General features: G+C 43.7%; 1 protein-coding gene across 1 annotated transcript; it reads left to right on the top strand.

The window, feature by feature from the left end:
• The first annotated feature begins 5,217 nt into the window (after positions 1-5,217).
• On the top strand, positions 5,218-15,027 carry LOC141333719 (GTPase IMAP family member 8-like). Its single transcript, XM_073838868.1, has 3 exons — positions 5,218-5,908; positions 6,346-6,969; positions 13,190-15,027. Exons 1-3 carry the CDS (start codon positions 5,218-5,220, stop codon positions 15,025-15,027), a joined length of 3,153 nt encoding a protein of 1,050 aa, XP_073694969.1.
• The last annotated feature ends 1,502 nt before the right edge of the window (positions 15,028-16,529 follow it).

Genomic DNA, 16,529 nt, shown 5'->3' with positions numbered 1-16,529 from the left:
ATCATGAGCTCTTGCACAACACATTCTGGACTTCATTCCCCATAAGCCACTGCACACACCTGCTCCTCGTTTCCCACTGCACTGATTGCTGCACACATCTGTTTCACATTGTCTCTCATGCATTTAAGCCACTGACACACACACCGGGCGAAGTCTTATTGTTCCGTATGGTCTTTATTTCCGAGCGTTTCTTCCCGAGTTTGTTTTCCCTGTGTTTTGATTCCTGGACTCCTCCCCGTGTTTTGATTCTCGCTGCCAGCCCCGACCTTCTGCCTGTGTTTGACTACTCTTTGGATTATCCTCGTTATTGTTGTTTGCCGGTGATTGACCCTGTCTGTGTACCACACCTTCTAAATAAAGCCTGCATTTGGATCCGAACGTCTGTCTCCCGAGTCCCCCAGTGTTACAGAAGACTTCACCGACACAAGGATCCAGCGGCTTTATGGTGTCATCTGGTTCCAGCATGAATCCCACAGTACAGATCATGCTTCTCAAGCAGGGTGAGCAGACAATTAAGGATTATGCTATGGCCTTCATTGAATTGGCAAATCTGTCTTCTATGGATGATCAATGCCTAATGATTTTCTTCCGTGGAGGACTCTTAGAGCCATTGGCTTCCCTCATGCCCATGTTTGAACGGGGCTGGACTTTACAATATTATATGGATCTTGCTCTTTTGTTGTGTGGCTCTCCTTTTACTGTGGGAATTGTGGAGGAGGACCATCTTCCCACAGTAAGTTCCAGCTCAAAGCCACAGCATAAGATGTCTGCTAGTCCAGAGCCTGTTCACAAGATGGCCGCCAGCTCTGAGTCACTCAGCAAGATGGCTGCCACGCCAGAGTCTGCAAGCAAGATGGCTGCCACGCCAGAATCTGCAAGCAAGATGGCTGCTACGCCAGAGTCGGCAAGCAAGATGGCCTCCCTTCTAGAGTCTGTTCACAAGATGGCCTCCCTTCTAGAGTCTGTTCGCAAAATGGCTGCCCTTCCAGAGTCTGCTCTCAAGATGGTCACCCTTCCAGAGCCATTGCACAAGATGGCTGCTCTCCCAGAGTCTCCGCTGGTTCCGCCCGGCCTCCCAGAGTCTCCGCTGGTTCAGCCCGGCCTTCCAGAGCCTCCGCTGGTTCAGCCCAGTCTTCCAGAGCCTCCGCTGGTTCAGCCCAGCCTTCCAGAGCCTCCGCTGGTTCAGCCCAGCCTTCCAGAGCCTCCGCTGGTTCCGTCCAGCCGTCCTGAGATTCCTGTCTGCCCGGTTCTGGCCACGGAGGTCATATATGGACTGTGTAGTTTCCACCCACCCTCCCTGCTGCTCCAGTTCCGCCATCTCTGTCTCCTGACAGTCCCTCTGCTCACCCACATCCCACCTTCGGTGCAGAGGACTTGCAGTGGGACTGCCAGTCTCCATCAGTGTCCTGCCTGAAGGATCCCTCACCATCACCTCCTGTCTCAGAGTCCTGGACTCCACCTCAGCCCTCCGACCCTGCGGCTCCACCCCGGCTCTGTGCTCCCTCGTCTCCGTTGTCGGCCGTCGGCCCACCAGCTTCTCCGGGCTCCATCGTCTCTCCAGCTCCGCCCCGGTCAGTCATCGCCCCACCTTCGCCTCTGGACTCTACTCCTCCGGCTGCGCCTCGTCACTCCGTCGTGCCGGCTCTGTGGACCTCCTCCCTCCCGTGGGCACAGCCTCGATTCTCTGTCACTCCGGCTCCGCTGCGTACCTCCGGACCTCCATCTCCGCCGGGGTCGCCAGAGCCATGGGTTCCGCCTTGGCCCTCCGGATCCTCGGGGTCACCTAGGACTGTCGACTCTCGGGCTCCACCGGCTCCACCTCCGTTGGTCGGCCCCATGCAGGAGCCAACCCTTCCTCCACCATGGCTTCTCCCTCCGTCGGCTCCGCCTCAGTCCGTAGTTCCAGTACCCCTACATGGACCTGGCCCTCCAACCCTCCCCCTGTTCCGCCTCTGCTCCACCACCCTCCAGGTTGTATTAGGTGGTTAGAGCGTCTGGAAGCCGCTCCTGGGGGGGGGGGGGGTGATTCTCGCTGCCAGCCCCGACCTTCTGCCTGTGTTTGACTACTCTTTGGATTATCCTCGTTGTTGTTGTTTGCCGGTGATTGACCCTGTCTGTTTACTACGCCTTCTAAATAAAGCCTGCATTTGGATCCGAACGTCTGTCTCCCGAGTCTCCTACTGTGACACACACATTGTATTTAACACGTCCTTTTTAATAGCGTCAATAAATTCTTAAAATAGGAAACAGGACTAAAACACCAACATGCTCAGATTCAAGTTCAGCCTTATTATGCATCTGGATGCACAGAAAAGTCAAAAACTAGACAGATATTTATATTGGACATTTCTATATTTCTATTTTCCATATTTGTAATGTACCCATATGTATTTCTAATAGTTAAACATGTCACTGTTTTGATAGAATGCTAAAAACAAGAAAAAAAAAACATGTAACTTTTCTATGTCTCAAGTATTATGAAGCCAAATTATGTTACTGGATACCAGGAATGACTCATTTACAGTGTTCACTACAGTTTTCTAAACTCTTCCTTTCATTATCTTTCTTTTATAGCTCATAAAATCTGATGTGTTTAGAGTCTTCACAGTGTGACGCAGATGAGTTTATACATTACTCTTTCATTTCAATAAATCTGACCTTTGATTTCAAGGCGTTGGTGAGAAAATGGCGTTTAGTTCAGGTAAGATCTAAAGAAAAAAAAAATCTATATTGTTGTTTAAAGTTTATTCTAATCTAATCCTAAGCAGCTAATATTGTGTAAGCATTAGCTAAATTATATTTCTGTGGAGTTACTTTAGCTACTTAGATTTGCTTGTCGATATCTCTGTCATTTTCGTGTGCAGTTGAGTTTTATTTCCAATGTCTTTATTTCGTTTACATTTTTTGTCTTTTTTCAGACTATAGGCTACATGAATAATACAGAGTAAACATATGAATATGGCAGACAACAATGGTAAAGTATTTATTTATAATATAATTATCTTGACTATACATGGTTATAAGACAAAGTGAAAGTAATATCTTGTTCAAATGTGGGATTAGTGAAGACAGGGAAAGTGTTCTTCGAATCAAGGGGGTAAAGTGGTAGAACACTGACTACTTGTTCAAACTTTCTAAAATAAATTCTAGATGAAGTCAGAATATATATATATTTTATTATTTTTATTTTATTTTATTGTAACTATGAACTGCATTGACGATAGTGATGTATAACTATTCACTCTGAAGCTTACAATGCGAATAGTAAGACATGCAGTGTGCTTATAACACCATAATTATTGATAATATTAATTTTCATTTTAAGCTAAAACTGCCTGAGCTTAGATTTTGCTATAAATGTATAAAGCCATTTGTTTGTCAGACTGGAGTGTGTTTACCTTGTGAATGAAAACGCCCCCTTGGTACTAAAAAAATAAATAAATAAAAAAACTCTGGATGTCATTGTTGCTAAAACTATGATAGCTATTTTAGAGACTTGTAACTTTTGAATAGAGGTGTGGGATTCCACTTCTGACACCATGTTTTAATCGTGCAAGTCCAATAATAAACAACTTCACAATTGAAAGGCAATGTTCATTGCTAACAGTGGCTACATATGCAGGGTGTTGCAACTACGCACACAACTAGGGCACCTGCCTCCATATATATATATATATATATATATATATATATATATCTCAGGCATGAGCTTCAGGGATTTTGCTCAATTTAATTAAAAAGAACTAGGTAGTAGACAAAAGAGACAAAAAAAAAAAAAACATTAAAACATTTACAAAATCGAGGTATTCATAATATTTAAACATGTACAGTCAACATTTAAAGTGGGTTAAAAAACGTTCATTAAATTTGCACTGCCAAAAAAATGATTTTCTTACTTCCAAAATAAAAACAAAAATGTTTCCAGCCAAAATATGTTGTTTTTACTTTTTATAAGATATTTTGGCTGGAAACAAGACGAGTAAGAAACAAGTAAGAAAAGCCTTTTTTGCAGTGTGTCCTAAGACAAGAATGGGTGTAATGGCAATCTGTCCGATTTTGATGTACATTGCTTCTTTTTGAACTTGAAAAGCATCCCAAAGTCCAGTCATTTCTTTTCAGAAAGTTTAATAACAACAAAAACTTAACTGGAAATGTTAAATGGTAAAAAAAAAAAAAAGAAAGAAAAAAAAAAAAATGTTGCTCCAATCAACAAGTTTGGCAGAAATTACATCAGCATCATTTTCAATATTTATAGGAAACATTTTAAATTATTAAAATCCAAGTATTTAGCAATCCCTCAATTAAAACAATTACTTTTCACTATGGCTGTCAGTTTAACGGGTTAACTTAATTAGTTATGAAAAATAATGTGATTAAACTATTTTAAGTGGCCGCTTACATGGCGTGTCTTTTGCTTTTTGTCTTTTGTGTTTTTGCACAATTTTGCAGAGAACATATTACCTTCACAGCCATAGCGTGTTTAATTTCTGAATGTATTTGTGTTTTGAACAATAGAAGACATTTATTTATTTCCTGAATGAATCAAGGCAAGGCAAGGCAAGGCAAGTTTATTTATATAGCACATTTCATACACAATGGTAATTCAAAGTGCTGAATCAAAAATCAGCCATTTGAATGCATCATAAAGGCATTTATCGCCACCTACTGGCAGCTTTAGTTTCTTATTTAGAGTATCATTTCATAAAACAAACAAACAAACTAAAAAATCTAAAAATTAAAAATAATAAGTAGAAATCAAACATTTTGGTGCAAAAAAAAATCAGTTAAGTCATCATTTATTTAACTTTCTTTTGTGAAACATAAAAAAATAAATAAAAAATGTGAAGACTGTTGGTAACAAAGCTGCTCTGGTCATTGTATAAACAAAAAGTAAATTTCTCAAATTATCATCTTTTATGCTCCATAGTTTGTTTGGTCGTTAAATGTTAAATGTTTATTACTTTTAATTACTGTTTAATCCAATAAAATATTTTCTACAATTTGTAATCTCTACTTTCTCATTTAACATAAATTAAATGAGATTTCACACATTAATATCAATAAATAACTGAAATGGCTCTTCCAAGGGGTATTGTTTTGGTTTTAAGACAACATTGATGAAAGGTTTTGATTCCCTTCAAATATTGACTATACTGCATTCATGGATGTCTGTTTATTTCTTTACTCTAGGCCTGCTGTTTTTCCATTTTTTACTGAATGTCTGATTTGACTGTTTGCAGTGAGGATTGTTCTTCCTTGGGGTCGAGAGTGTCTGAAAACAGTCATGTGGGAAACTTCATATTAGGACGATCAGCGTTTGACAGTGAAGCTCCTCCAGATGTTGTAGAGAGAGTCACAGGAAGACTGAAGGACAGAAACGTGATCATCATCAACAGTCCTCAGCTGCTCCAGACCAACATCTCAGATCATCAGATCACACAGACAGTGAGAGAGTGTGTCAATCTGTCTGATCCAGGACCGCATGTCTTCATACTCGTACTGCAGCACAAAGACTTCACTGAGGACGACTTGAGAAGAGTGAAACATGTGCTGAAAAAATTCAGTGAAGATGCCATTAAACACACCATAGTGATCACCATTGATGAACACACACACAGAGCTAAAGGGGCATCTGTGAAAGTGAATACATTCATTCAGCAGTTAACTGCAGAGTGTGGAGGAGGACATCTTCAGGTTAAGGATAAGGTTAAGAATAAAAAAACAATCCGCTCTCAAAGTTTCAAAAGAGTAACGAATACAATGAAGAGAAAATATTGTGAGACAGTGAAAGAAACACCAAAGATTGGCTTATCAGAGAAAACAGAAGACAGCGGATCTGTAAATTCTGATATCTCAGAGGATGGAAACATTTATAAGAGCCATAAAGAAAAGGAAGAAAGAAACACCAGTTTACCACAGATCCCAAACCCTTGTAAGTCTGTTTTGTTGCCTTAAATACAGCACACTTCAAAAGATAATTGAGCTGTTATTGCACTTTTATGTATATTTACTGTTTATAATTGCATTAAATAACAAAATATTTAAAATAATATATAATACAGTGTGAAATATTTCATGGCTATACTTTTCAAAATGCTTCTATCTTTGTTTATTGTTTGGAAACTGATGTATAGCATCAAATCATGCCACAGGCGTATAAAACAGACTGTTTAAAGTCAAATCATCTTTATTTATATAGCATTTTATACAGTGAACAAGAGAGCGCAAAGTCCAGATGGCATTCGTCCTAGCAGTAAGTCAAACAGCCTGCTAATTCAAAGAATCTTCCTCTTAAACGGGTGTCTGTCTAATATATATATATTTTGCTACATTTTTCAGTGTCAGTGCTGAATCTGGTTGTGTGTGGACGTGATGATACATTAAATTCCTCCATATCAGAGCTGATCCTGCAGCACACAGACAGAAGATCAGACGTGGAGCTTCATGGACGTCAGATCAATCTGGTGGAGCTTCCAGCTCTGATTCGTCTCTCAGAGGAGGAAGTGATGCATCAGACTCTCCGCTGTTTATCTCTCTGTCCTCCTGGAGTTCATGCTTTCCTCCTTGTTATTCCTGATAGTCAACAGACTGATGAAGACAAAGCAGAAGTAGAGAAGATCCAGGAGATATTTGACTCCAGAGAGCATTTTGTTCTGCTCTTTACCACTAGTCTCTCTGTTGAAGGTCATGCGACTGATTTAGTCAAATCTAACACAGATTCTCAGAGTTTAATCAGCCATTGTGGAGATCAGTACAGATTGATAGGTTTAAAGGAACCTGAAAACTCCAGACAGATCCCAGAACTGCTGGATTATATAGAGAACATGAAGACTGAACCCTATTCAGCTCATATGTATGCGAGAGCTCAAGAGAACAGAGTCAGAAATGAACTGGAAGAACAACACAAGAAAGAACTGAAGAAACTGGAAGATGAAATCAAAGAATTAAAGCAGAAGATTCAGTCAGAAGGTGAGTGAGTTTTACTCTCAATTTAGGACCCATTATGAGTATTTCCTAGCCTGACAAGCCAAACCCACATAAATGTAGGGTCTGGGCACTCTCCATAGACAGGGCTCAACCGGAGGGGTGGGATAAACGCTTGTCTTTCAAACTCCCTCTCCATGCAATAGGATAGCGCTACAACCAATCAGAGCAACGAAGAAGGTGACATAGTCAGAGCGACGGAAAAGAGAGTTCCTTGCATGTGTGTTGTGGAAAAGTTTGATGAAGAGATGTGATGATAGATTAGCCTTGGGAAAAAAAAAAAGACCAAACTAAGATTATAGTTCACCCAAAAATGAAAATTTGATGTGCTTATGTGCTTACTCCCAGGGCATCCAAGATGTAGGTGACTTTATTTCCTCAGCAGAACACAAACGAAGATTTTTAACTCAAACCGGTGCAGTCTGCCAGCCATATCATGGCAGTAGATGGGCACCAAACCTTTAAAAGTAAACAAAAACATGCACAGACAAATCCGAATTGCACCCTGCGACTCGTGACGATACATTGATGTCCTAAGACACGAAATAATCATTTTTTGTGAGAAACTGAACAGTATTTTTTTATTTTTTTACCTTTAATACACAGCCACGTCCATCTCTCCTGAGCACAAGCTCATCATCCGGCTCGTTACACGTCTAGCGCTCTGGTGTAGTATAACGTTATGCAAACGCCGGAAGCGATCTGTTGCATGAATACGACACTCATTGTTTACACAGTGAACAGAGATTTTGGGTATAGCGGCTATTCAAAATGGTAATTACTTGCGCTTATCCTGCCAAGCAATAGTCAGTCCTCGGCCAATGTTGGGCTAGTTTTTGGGGTTTCTTTCACTTGTCAACTTTAGTTCAGACAGTTGAGCACATTGAAACTGTGAGGAAAAACCATCATTCAGGGATGCGTTTCCTTAGCAAGTTCCGTCGCTACTATAGTTCAAACGAACATTCGCAAACAACGTCACAAACTTCCATGGTTGGAACTACAGCTCTAACTTCTGCTCTTGGGTACAATAAGCAAGGTAAAATGCAATCTATATCTACTATTCAATCTAAATATAAATGCATGTGTTCCCCCTCAGTCGAATCACTTCAACGTTACATTGGGATCTCGCTTGAGACCAATCATCTCCGAGCCTTATAGAAAAGCCAATGAACATTGGCGAGTGGTATTTGCGTGCCAAGCCACTCCCCCGTACATATGGGTATATAAGGTGGCTGCACGCACACTCGTTCGCGAGACGGCTGTTAAACCGTCAATGTTTTTCAGCCCCCATGGCAAAATAAATAAATAAAATAAAATAAAATAAAATAAAATAAAATAAAATAAAATAAAATAAAATAAAAAGATACGAGGGGGATTTAAGAGTCATGTGCAGAACGTATCGCCGGCTTCAAAAGCCCTGCAGACTTCTACCCATCAGCGCAGCCCTGTCGAGTTTCCAGAGCAGTACGCCTCCCCGCACTCCGGGCTGGGCGTCTCCTTTGGTGCTCCACAGGAGGAAGAGATGTCTGTCGCAGCATCAGAGGGAGAGTCTGAGGGTGAGGACGCATCCTGGCCGCGCGGCGCCCCTCCGTGGTCGCTGCCCCGTCGGAGATTGACGCCGAACTCTCGACTTTGCTCCTCCGAGCCGCCAGGGGGATCGGCCCTGGGGTCCCTTTTGGACCTCGGGTCGATCCCTCGAGGCTGGATGACTGGTTCCTGGGGTCGGCACCGGTGGCACCGCCACACCCTCCCCCGGTGCCAGTATTCCCGGAGACGCACGAGGAGCTGGTTAAAAACGTGGCGGGCTCCATTTTCAAAAAAAAAAAAAATATATATATATTTTTACCAGCTCCTCTCCCCTCGCCACCCTTGATGGCGGAGCGGTCAGGGGATGTGGGTAGATCCTGCGGGTCGAGCATGCCGTGGTGGTGCACCTTTGCCCACGCGGCGCTGCCACCTGGCGGGGTCGGCCGCATCTCCCGTCTGGGGCGTGTGGGCGCTCGTCTGCCCTTGCGGGCTGTGCTCTTCACGCCGATGGCCAGGCTGCCTCGGCCGTGCATGCTGTGGCGACCCTGTAGGTCTATCAAGCCTAGGCATTTAAACAGCTGCACAAGGGTGGTCCTGATCAGGGTGCTATGCAGGAACTCCGCGAGGGTCGCAGCGCGGGCCCTTGGTCAGTCGATGTCCACGGTTGTGGCCCAGGAGCGACACCTATGGCCCACTCTGCCTAGATGGCAGACGGCGACAAGGCAACACTCTCTCGACGCTCCCATCTCCCAGAGTGGCCTATTCGGCGACACCGTCGAGGACTTTGCCCAGCAGTTCTCGGCAGTACAAAGGCAGACGGAGGCGCAGCCTGCCCCGCCGCAAAGCTTCCATCCCGCCGCCGGTGGCTCAGCCTCCGCCTGCCCGTCCCCGAGTAAAAACAAAAAACAAAACACAGAGCTAGCCGTAAGAAATCGGCGCCGCCCATGGCTCAGGGACCGGCCCGAAACACCCGCAAGAAAGCTGCGAAACGTCCCTGGGGCGGGCAACCCAGAGGGGATAGAGACTGCTCTTCAGGGGATGATGACATCGATGTCCCGCTCCCGGTGGAGGTCCGGGAGCCACTGTATACTTTACAAAAAGAGCTAGTTTTCACCTCTGGGACCTCGGCCTCGAGTTCCCTTCCTGAGCACCACTTACACTCCTCGGAACTGGACTCGGAGCCCTCTGTCGCCAGTGTGGGAACCAGGGAAGAAGGTAGGCGCTGCTTAGTGCAGTTAGACTCTACTCCAGGACGTATATCCTTCTGGGTTCAGTCTCCTTCCCCGTCTCCCCCTAGGCTGCCCCACCACGGTCACATTGGTCAACGCTCCCTTGATACCACTACAGTGGTTAATACAGACGGTACGGCCCGGCTTTGCGTTTCAGCTCCAGGCGTCCGCCCAGGCTCAGAGGTACCCTTTATATTTTTCTTCATTCGGGCATGCGTGCCTCTGTCCTGCCTGCGGAGGTCGCGATCCTACTGGCGAAGGACGTGACCCAGCCTGTCCCTCCAGCCGGGATGAGGTCAGGGTCTTACAGTCCCTACTTCAATTGCCCAGAAAGAGTGGTGGGTTAACACCCCTCCTGGATGGAGCTCTGTCCCGGTCCCTTCTTAGGCTGTCAGCACAGACGCTCACGACGAAGTGCATACAAGTATGCTTCTGTCTCCAGGCGTGGGTTGCAGCCATCTGCCTGAAGGGCACCCGCTGCCGCGTCTCGATTTTCCCCGGCACACACCTATCCGGCGTCTCGGGGGTCGAGCGCTTCAGTGCGAGGTGCTTCCATTTGGCCAGTCCCCTCTCCCCCGCCTTCTTTAGGCCACGGGAGCTCCCCTGTCCCCTCTTCGGCAGACAGGGATTCGCGTTTCCAACCGTCTCAGCGACTGGTGCCTTGCAGTCCACTTGCGAGTTCCGTTGTGCGAATCCGGGGACCCGGTGCTTTGGCACCCCTGCCATCTGGTCCTTCAGGCCAACCGAGGAAAGAGTAAACTTTGCCAAAAAAAAAAAAGGGCGGAGGATCTATTTCCTCGGTTGGGAGCCGACTCGGTCCTCACGCCTTACTACCAAGAGCGCGCGTTATCAGGCACAACATAGCGGTCCCTCTCAAAATTCAGAGGCTCCTGGGTCACACGACAGCTCAAGTCGCACTGCCGCTAAGCTTGTTTCATGTGAGACCGCTTCAGCACAAACTAGTCCCGTGATGGGCATGGCATCTCGGCTTACTCCGGACTGGCGTTTTCCCGCAGTTTTTGCCGACTAGTCACCCTGTGGCCTACCACAGGTTGAGATGCCATGTACGACGAGCACTATAGCCTGTCCACCATCGGCTCCCACGGAGTCCAACGTAGCAGATTTTGCTACTTGCCATTCGCATGAAGCAGGGAAACTCAACCGTGCAGCTAGCTCCATGGCAGTCCACCCACCCTGCAGAAGAGTAAGTCTTGTTGGTTGCGCCACGAGAATGGCCCACCCGGACTTAGGTTTTAGTAACCATCCCTCGCGGCAGCCCCTCCCTGCATCGGCACGGGTGGCACCCGCGGACCCCTCCGGCCTTCCACAGGCCGTGATAGAAATTATCACTCAGTCCGACGAGCTCCCTCTACCAGGCCGACTTACGCACTGAGATGGGGTCTGTTTGCTGACTATTGTTCCTCTCGCAACAGAGGACCCACAGAGATGACGATTGCAGTAGTGCTTTCCTTCCTTCCTTCCTTTTTTCTTCCAAAGTGTGTATTGCCGCTATCGCAGTATATCACGATGCAGTAGAGGGAACATCCCTAGGTAAGCACCCACTGGTCGTGAGGCTCCTCAGAGGTGCCAGGAGGATGAATCCTCCCAGACCGCACCTCATACCCTCAAAAAATGGGACCTCTCCGTCGCCCTCCAGGGCCTGCGGGACACCCCATTCGAGCCACTCACCTCAGTCGAGCCAGAGATTTTTGTCAATTAAGACAACGCTCCTGACGGCCCTGGCTTCCAGAGGGTATGTCATGAGGGTATGTATGATCATGTATCAGGGACTGCCATGCCCCTTAGGTGTTCATGCCCACTCCACAAACTGAGTGTTTCCTCACCCTATGCGTTGGCTCATGGCGCCTCACTAGCAGATATCTCCAGAGCTGCGGGCTGGGCGACACCAAATACCTTCGCCAGGTTTTATAAACCTTCGCGTAGAGGTCGTCTCCTCCCGTGTCCTAACATAAGGACTTCAGGTGAGCGGGAGGTCGGCTGGTGTCGGTTTGCTGCGCCATTCCCACGAGGATCCATGCGCTATTCCCCAGGATGTAGCCCCTTGGTGAACCCTGGTCCTCCATGCCCCGCAGTCAGGGGTAGATGCGGAGTAGTTCTGACTGTGCTCCTGCCGGGTCTCCTTCGCCCCGCAGGTTGTGGCAATATGTTCAGTATTTTTTCCAGTGGCCTCTGTTTTCCTCGTATATCCATAAAGACTTATGGATATATTGAATTAATTTATATTCCACATGTAGAGATATCATGTGCTCCGCCCCCCCAACCTCTGCTTCAGTACAACTGGCATCCCTGTGGGGCCCCCTCTATTGGCCCTCAGGGCGTTGGGAAGGTTACGTTACAATAGCCACCTGCGGTCACGTCTGAAAGGACCTGCCTGCACGTGGCGTTGTGCGTAACGCGGCGTCAGGGTCGTGGCCTTTTCCATTGGTCTAAGTTTCCAATGTAACGTCGAAGTGATTCGACAGCATTACATTCCCATGCCACGCCCCTGGCGTCGCGCTGACGCCGGCTCGATCTGCTCCTTAGCGAAAGTCTGAATGAGTGTGCGTGCAGCCACCTTATATACCCCTATGTACGGGGGAGTGGCTTGGCACGCAAATATCACTCGCCAATGTTCATTGGCCTTTTCTATAAGGCTCGGAGATGATTGGTCTCAAGCAAGATCCCAATGTAATGTCTCCATTCCCTTCTTCAGGGAACGAGGGTTACCTACGTAACCTAGACGTTTTTGTGCGTCCTCTGTAAGCACTGTTTTGAATAGTGCGCTTGTTCACAAATGCCTAAGGGAACCCAAGAGTGTGACGAAAGAGGGAACCCACAATGAATCAACCATCAAATAAAGTGAAATGACAGGGAACAAAAAAAAAAACAAAAAAACAGTAAATTTAGTTTAAAAGATTTCATGTTCAATATAGCTGCATTTTAGAGATCTCTAATCAATTGAATAGCAGAAGTTATAACTCCACCACAACGTGTGATGACATTAACAATGGCTCTACATTTTTAAACTAATGTGGTTCAAATGGCAGAGATGCGACCGTGTTCAGGAAACAGTCGTGACTGGTTAGTTTGTTTCCACAACAATGCATCATACTATGGTTGTTAATCATGGAGTTATGTCGCTGTATGGGAAACACACCCCTGATTGGTTGTTCAACTTTATAGACCAGTGCACAAGAAGAAAAATAAAAGTGCCAAAGCAAGGAAACCTCAAGGGCACACCCAGTTCACCTTCCCTTTTTTAAAGGATGAATACAGGCTAGTGTCATCTGTCATTATCTCGCACACAGGCACATAACGCACAGCTTGTTGCGCGTTCATGCTGGTTTTTACAGTGTGTTCAACTGCACCACTGTCAGCATTGATAATGAATAGTTCTTCGTCATCAGTTTGGTGTACTGGCCTTAATATGTATTTAAAATGTGTTTTAGGATCTGAAGATGAGCAAAATGATCTGGAGTGTGTGAGGATCGTGCTGATTGGGAGAACAGGAAGTGGAAAGAGTGCAACAGGAAACACTTTTCTGGGAAGAGAGGAGTTTGTGAGTGAACCAAGCACAAATTCAGTGACGACTGTCTGCATGAAGGGAGTCAGTGAAGTTGAAGGTCGATCAGTAGGTGTTGTTGATACTCCAGGACTCTTTGACACAACACTGACTAATGATCAATCGGTGGAAGAAATAATGAAATGTGTTTCACTGTCATCACCTGGACCTCATGTGTTTGTCATTGTGTTGAGTTTGGGACGATTCACAAATGCAGAAACAGAAACTGTGGATCTGATAAAAAAGATCTTTGGTCCAAAAGCTGCTCAGTTCACCATCATTCTGTTCACTAGAGGAGATGATCTCGGGAGGAAATCTATAGATGATTATGTGAAGGAAAGTAATTCTGCAGAACTGAAGAAACTGATCAGAGATTGTGAAAACAGATTCCTGGTTTTTAATAACAAAGAAAAACGAGACAAAACTCAAGTAATTCAACTGTTAAACATGATAGAGGAGGTGAAAAATAATAATAAGGGTAGATTCTTCACTAACAGCATGTTTGAGGAGGCAGAGATGTCCATTAAAAAGAGAATGGAGGAAATAATGAAAGAGAGAGAGAAAGAAATTCAGACTAAACATGAGAAACTGAGTCTCAAATATGAGACAGAAATGGAAGAGCTCAAGAAAAGACTTGAGGAAGAGAAAAGAAAAGCAGATGAGGAGAGAATACAAAGAGAAAATGAGTTCAGACAAAAAGAGGAAAAACTGAAAAAAGAGTTTGAGGAAAAAGAGAAAACAGAAATGAAAAACAAAGAGATTGAAAACCAAAAACGATCAGAAGAGGAAACAGAGAAAAGAGCTAAATATGACAGAGAAATGGAAAAGTTGAAGAGAGAGATTGAAAATCAGAGATTACAGTTTGAAAAACAACAAAAAGAAAGAGAAGAAGAAGATAGAAAGAGAGAAGAGAAATACAGACAAGATCAAGAAAAGATGAAACATGAAAATGAATGTGCCATGGAAGAATTAAAAAAGAAACAAGAAGAAGAAACTAAAAGGAGAGATTTGGTGGAGAAAAGGAGGAATGAAGATGAAGAGAAAGAAAGATTGAGATGGGAAAGAAAAATAACAGAGGCTGAAAATGACAAAAAAGAGATTCAAGAGGAAATTAAACAACAGCAGAGAGAATGGGAGGATGAAAATAAACGAAAGATGAAAGAACGAGAGAAAGAAGAAAGAAAAATTAAAGACAAGCACGAGAAACAACTGAGAGAAAAACAAGAAGAACTGGAGAAAATGAGAGAGAAATCTGAAAGAGAGAGAAAAGAAGAACAACAGAAGATTGAGGAGGAGAAACAGAATCAGAAAAGAGAGAGAGAAGAAAGAGAGAGAGAATATGAAGAAAAGAAAGTTCAAATGAAAACACATTATGAACAACTGGAGCGAGAAAGGAAAGACAAATGGGAGAGAAGAAAAGGAGAAGATGATGCCAGACGAGAAGAAGAGAGAAAGAGATGGCAGAAAGAGTTGGAAGATCTGAAAAAACAGCGAGAAGAAAATATCAAGAGAAGAGAAAAAGAGGAGAATGAGAGAAAAGAAAGAGAAGAGAAAGAGAGAGAAAAAATGAAGAAGGACTATGAAGAGAAAATAAAAGCGATGAAGAAGCAGTATGAAGATGAAGCCAGAGAACAAGCAGAAAAGCTGAATCATTTGAAATGGAAAGTGAAAGAATTAGAAAAGGAGAAAGCGGATTTAAAAAATAAATGGTGTACTTCTATGTGAAACATTTTCATCCTCATAAAGGAGGCAGAATTAAAGCTGTGGTGTACGTGAGCTACCATACATAATAAAACAAGCATACATTAAGAAACAAGATCTGCAGACTACTAGTTAAATATGTGAGAAAACTTGTCTCACTTATTTACAACTATTGCAGATTAATGTGGCTGTAAATGTTTTGCTCTTTGTTCACTTTAAGTTAAGTAATGATTTAAGTTCTTTCAGAGGGTCATCTCTTATAAGCATTGTCTACTCACTTAAGTCATAAAACATAAAATGGACCCTCACTGCAACTAGGAAAAAGCAAAAACTGACAAGAACTAATTTATAGACACCTTTCTAGATTCTAGATACCTTTCCAATATAGAAATCTGATATATATAAAGGGAATATAAAGGGGAAAACAGCTTATTCAGAGACTCAAAATGAGAAAAAAAAATGCAATATATTACAGATTCTGATATGTATATGATGAAATTCAGAGGCTTGTAACCAATCTTGGGGATAAAGGATTACAGGGATTTTTTTTTTCTTTTTTTTTTTTTATGGTGCAATTTTATTTTTGAAAAATAAACATTATGGCCCAGTTTCACAGACACGGCTTAAGCCTAGTCCTAGACTAAAATGTAAGTCTGAGCTGTTTGAACTGAAAGAAACTTGCACTGACTGATCTTAAAATATATCGGTGTCTTTGTTTTGTCTCAAGACGCACACCAGTAATGTTTTTTTTCTAAGCATGTTTATAAAAATTACTTAAATATCCTAATTGAACTATCTGCTAATCCTGGTTTAGTCTAAGCCCTGTCTGTGAAACCGGGCCTATGATGTCAGTCTAAATCTTCATTTGTGTGTCTCTCTGATTTGTTGGGCCAAATTTCGACTCCTTTCAGAACTGGACTGCACTCGTGCCCTCCTGTCCTATGTGCATTTGATCAAACAAATAAATGTAATGTATGTATGTGATGCACTTTCATTTAATTTTATTTACTTTTATGCTGCTATTACATGCTTATGTGGGTAAACATTGTTTTTTGTTTTTTAAATTAAATAAAAAATCAGGGTGAGTAATTAATGATGGTTAAACTATCTACTGTAGTTAAGGCTTTTGGTTTTGGACACAATTTGATGTATACAATTGCTTTAGTATGAAGCAACTTGCATTAATAAAGTAGGTGGGGGTCTCAATGTTCCCATAAAGGTTAAGGGGGTATTCAACAAGGTTGCCCTCTTTCAGGGCAGCTTTATAGCATTGAGCCTATACTATGTAAATTCAGATCTCATTGCTCCTGCTTTATGGCATACGATGATGATATTAGAACCTCCAGAAGAGCTGATACTGGACATTTAAACAAGAACTAGTGTCGACTCTCTCTGGTCAGGACATCAATGGCTGAAATCAGCAGTGTCGGATAAAGCTTTCAGACTTCAGAGAGCTCAAAAACGTCTTCATGGGGAAATATTGAGCTGGTTTGGGATAGTCTGTGCACTCCTGAGAAGAGCAGGTG

The sequence above is a fragment of the Garra rufa genome, chromosome 1 (assembly GCF_049309525.1).
Source record: "Garra rufa chromosome 1, GarRuf1.0, whole genome shotgun sequence".
Lineage (NCBI taxonomy): Eukaryota > Metazoa > Chordata > Actinopteri > Cypriniformes > Cyprinidae > Garra > Garra rufa.
This window is presented reverse-complemented; position numbering and strand designations above follow the sequence as displayed.

Excerpts from the sequence above, each read along its gene's own strand:
- LOC141333719 (XM_073838868.1), top strand. The coding sequence starts at position 5,218 with ATGTCTGATTTGACTGTTTGCAGTGAGGATTGTTCTTCCTTGGGGTCG. Across the intron at positions 5,909-6,345 it reads AAAGGAAGAAAGAAACACCA|TGCTGAATCTGGTTGTGTGT; the intron begins GTTTACCACAGA and ends TTTCAGTGTCAG. Across the intron at positions 6,970-13,189 it reads GCAGAAGATTCAGTCAGAAG|GATCTGAAGATGAGCAAAAT; the intron begins GTGAGTGAGTTT and ends AATGTGTTTTAG.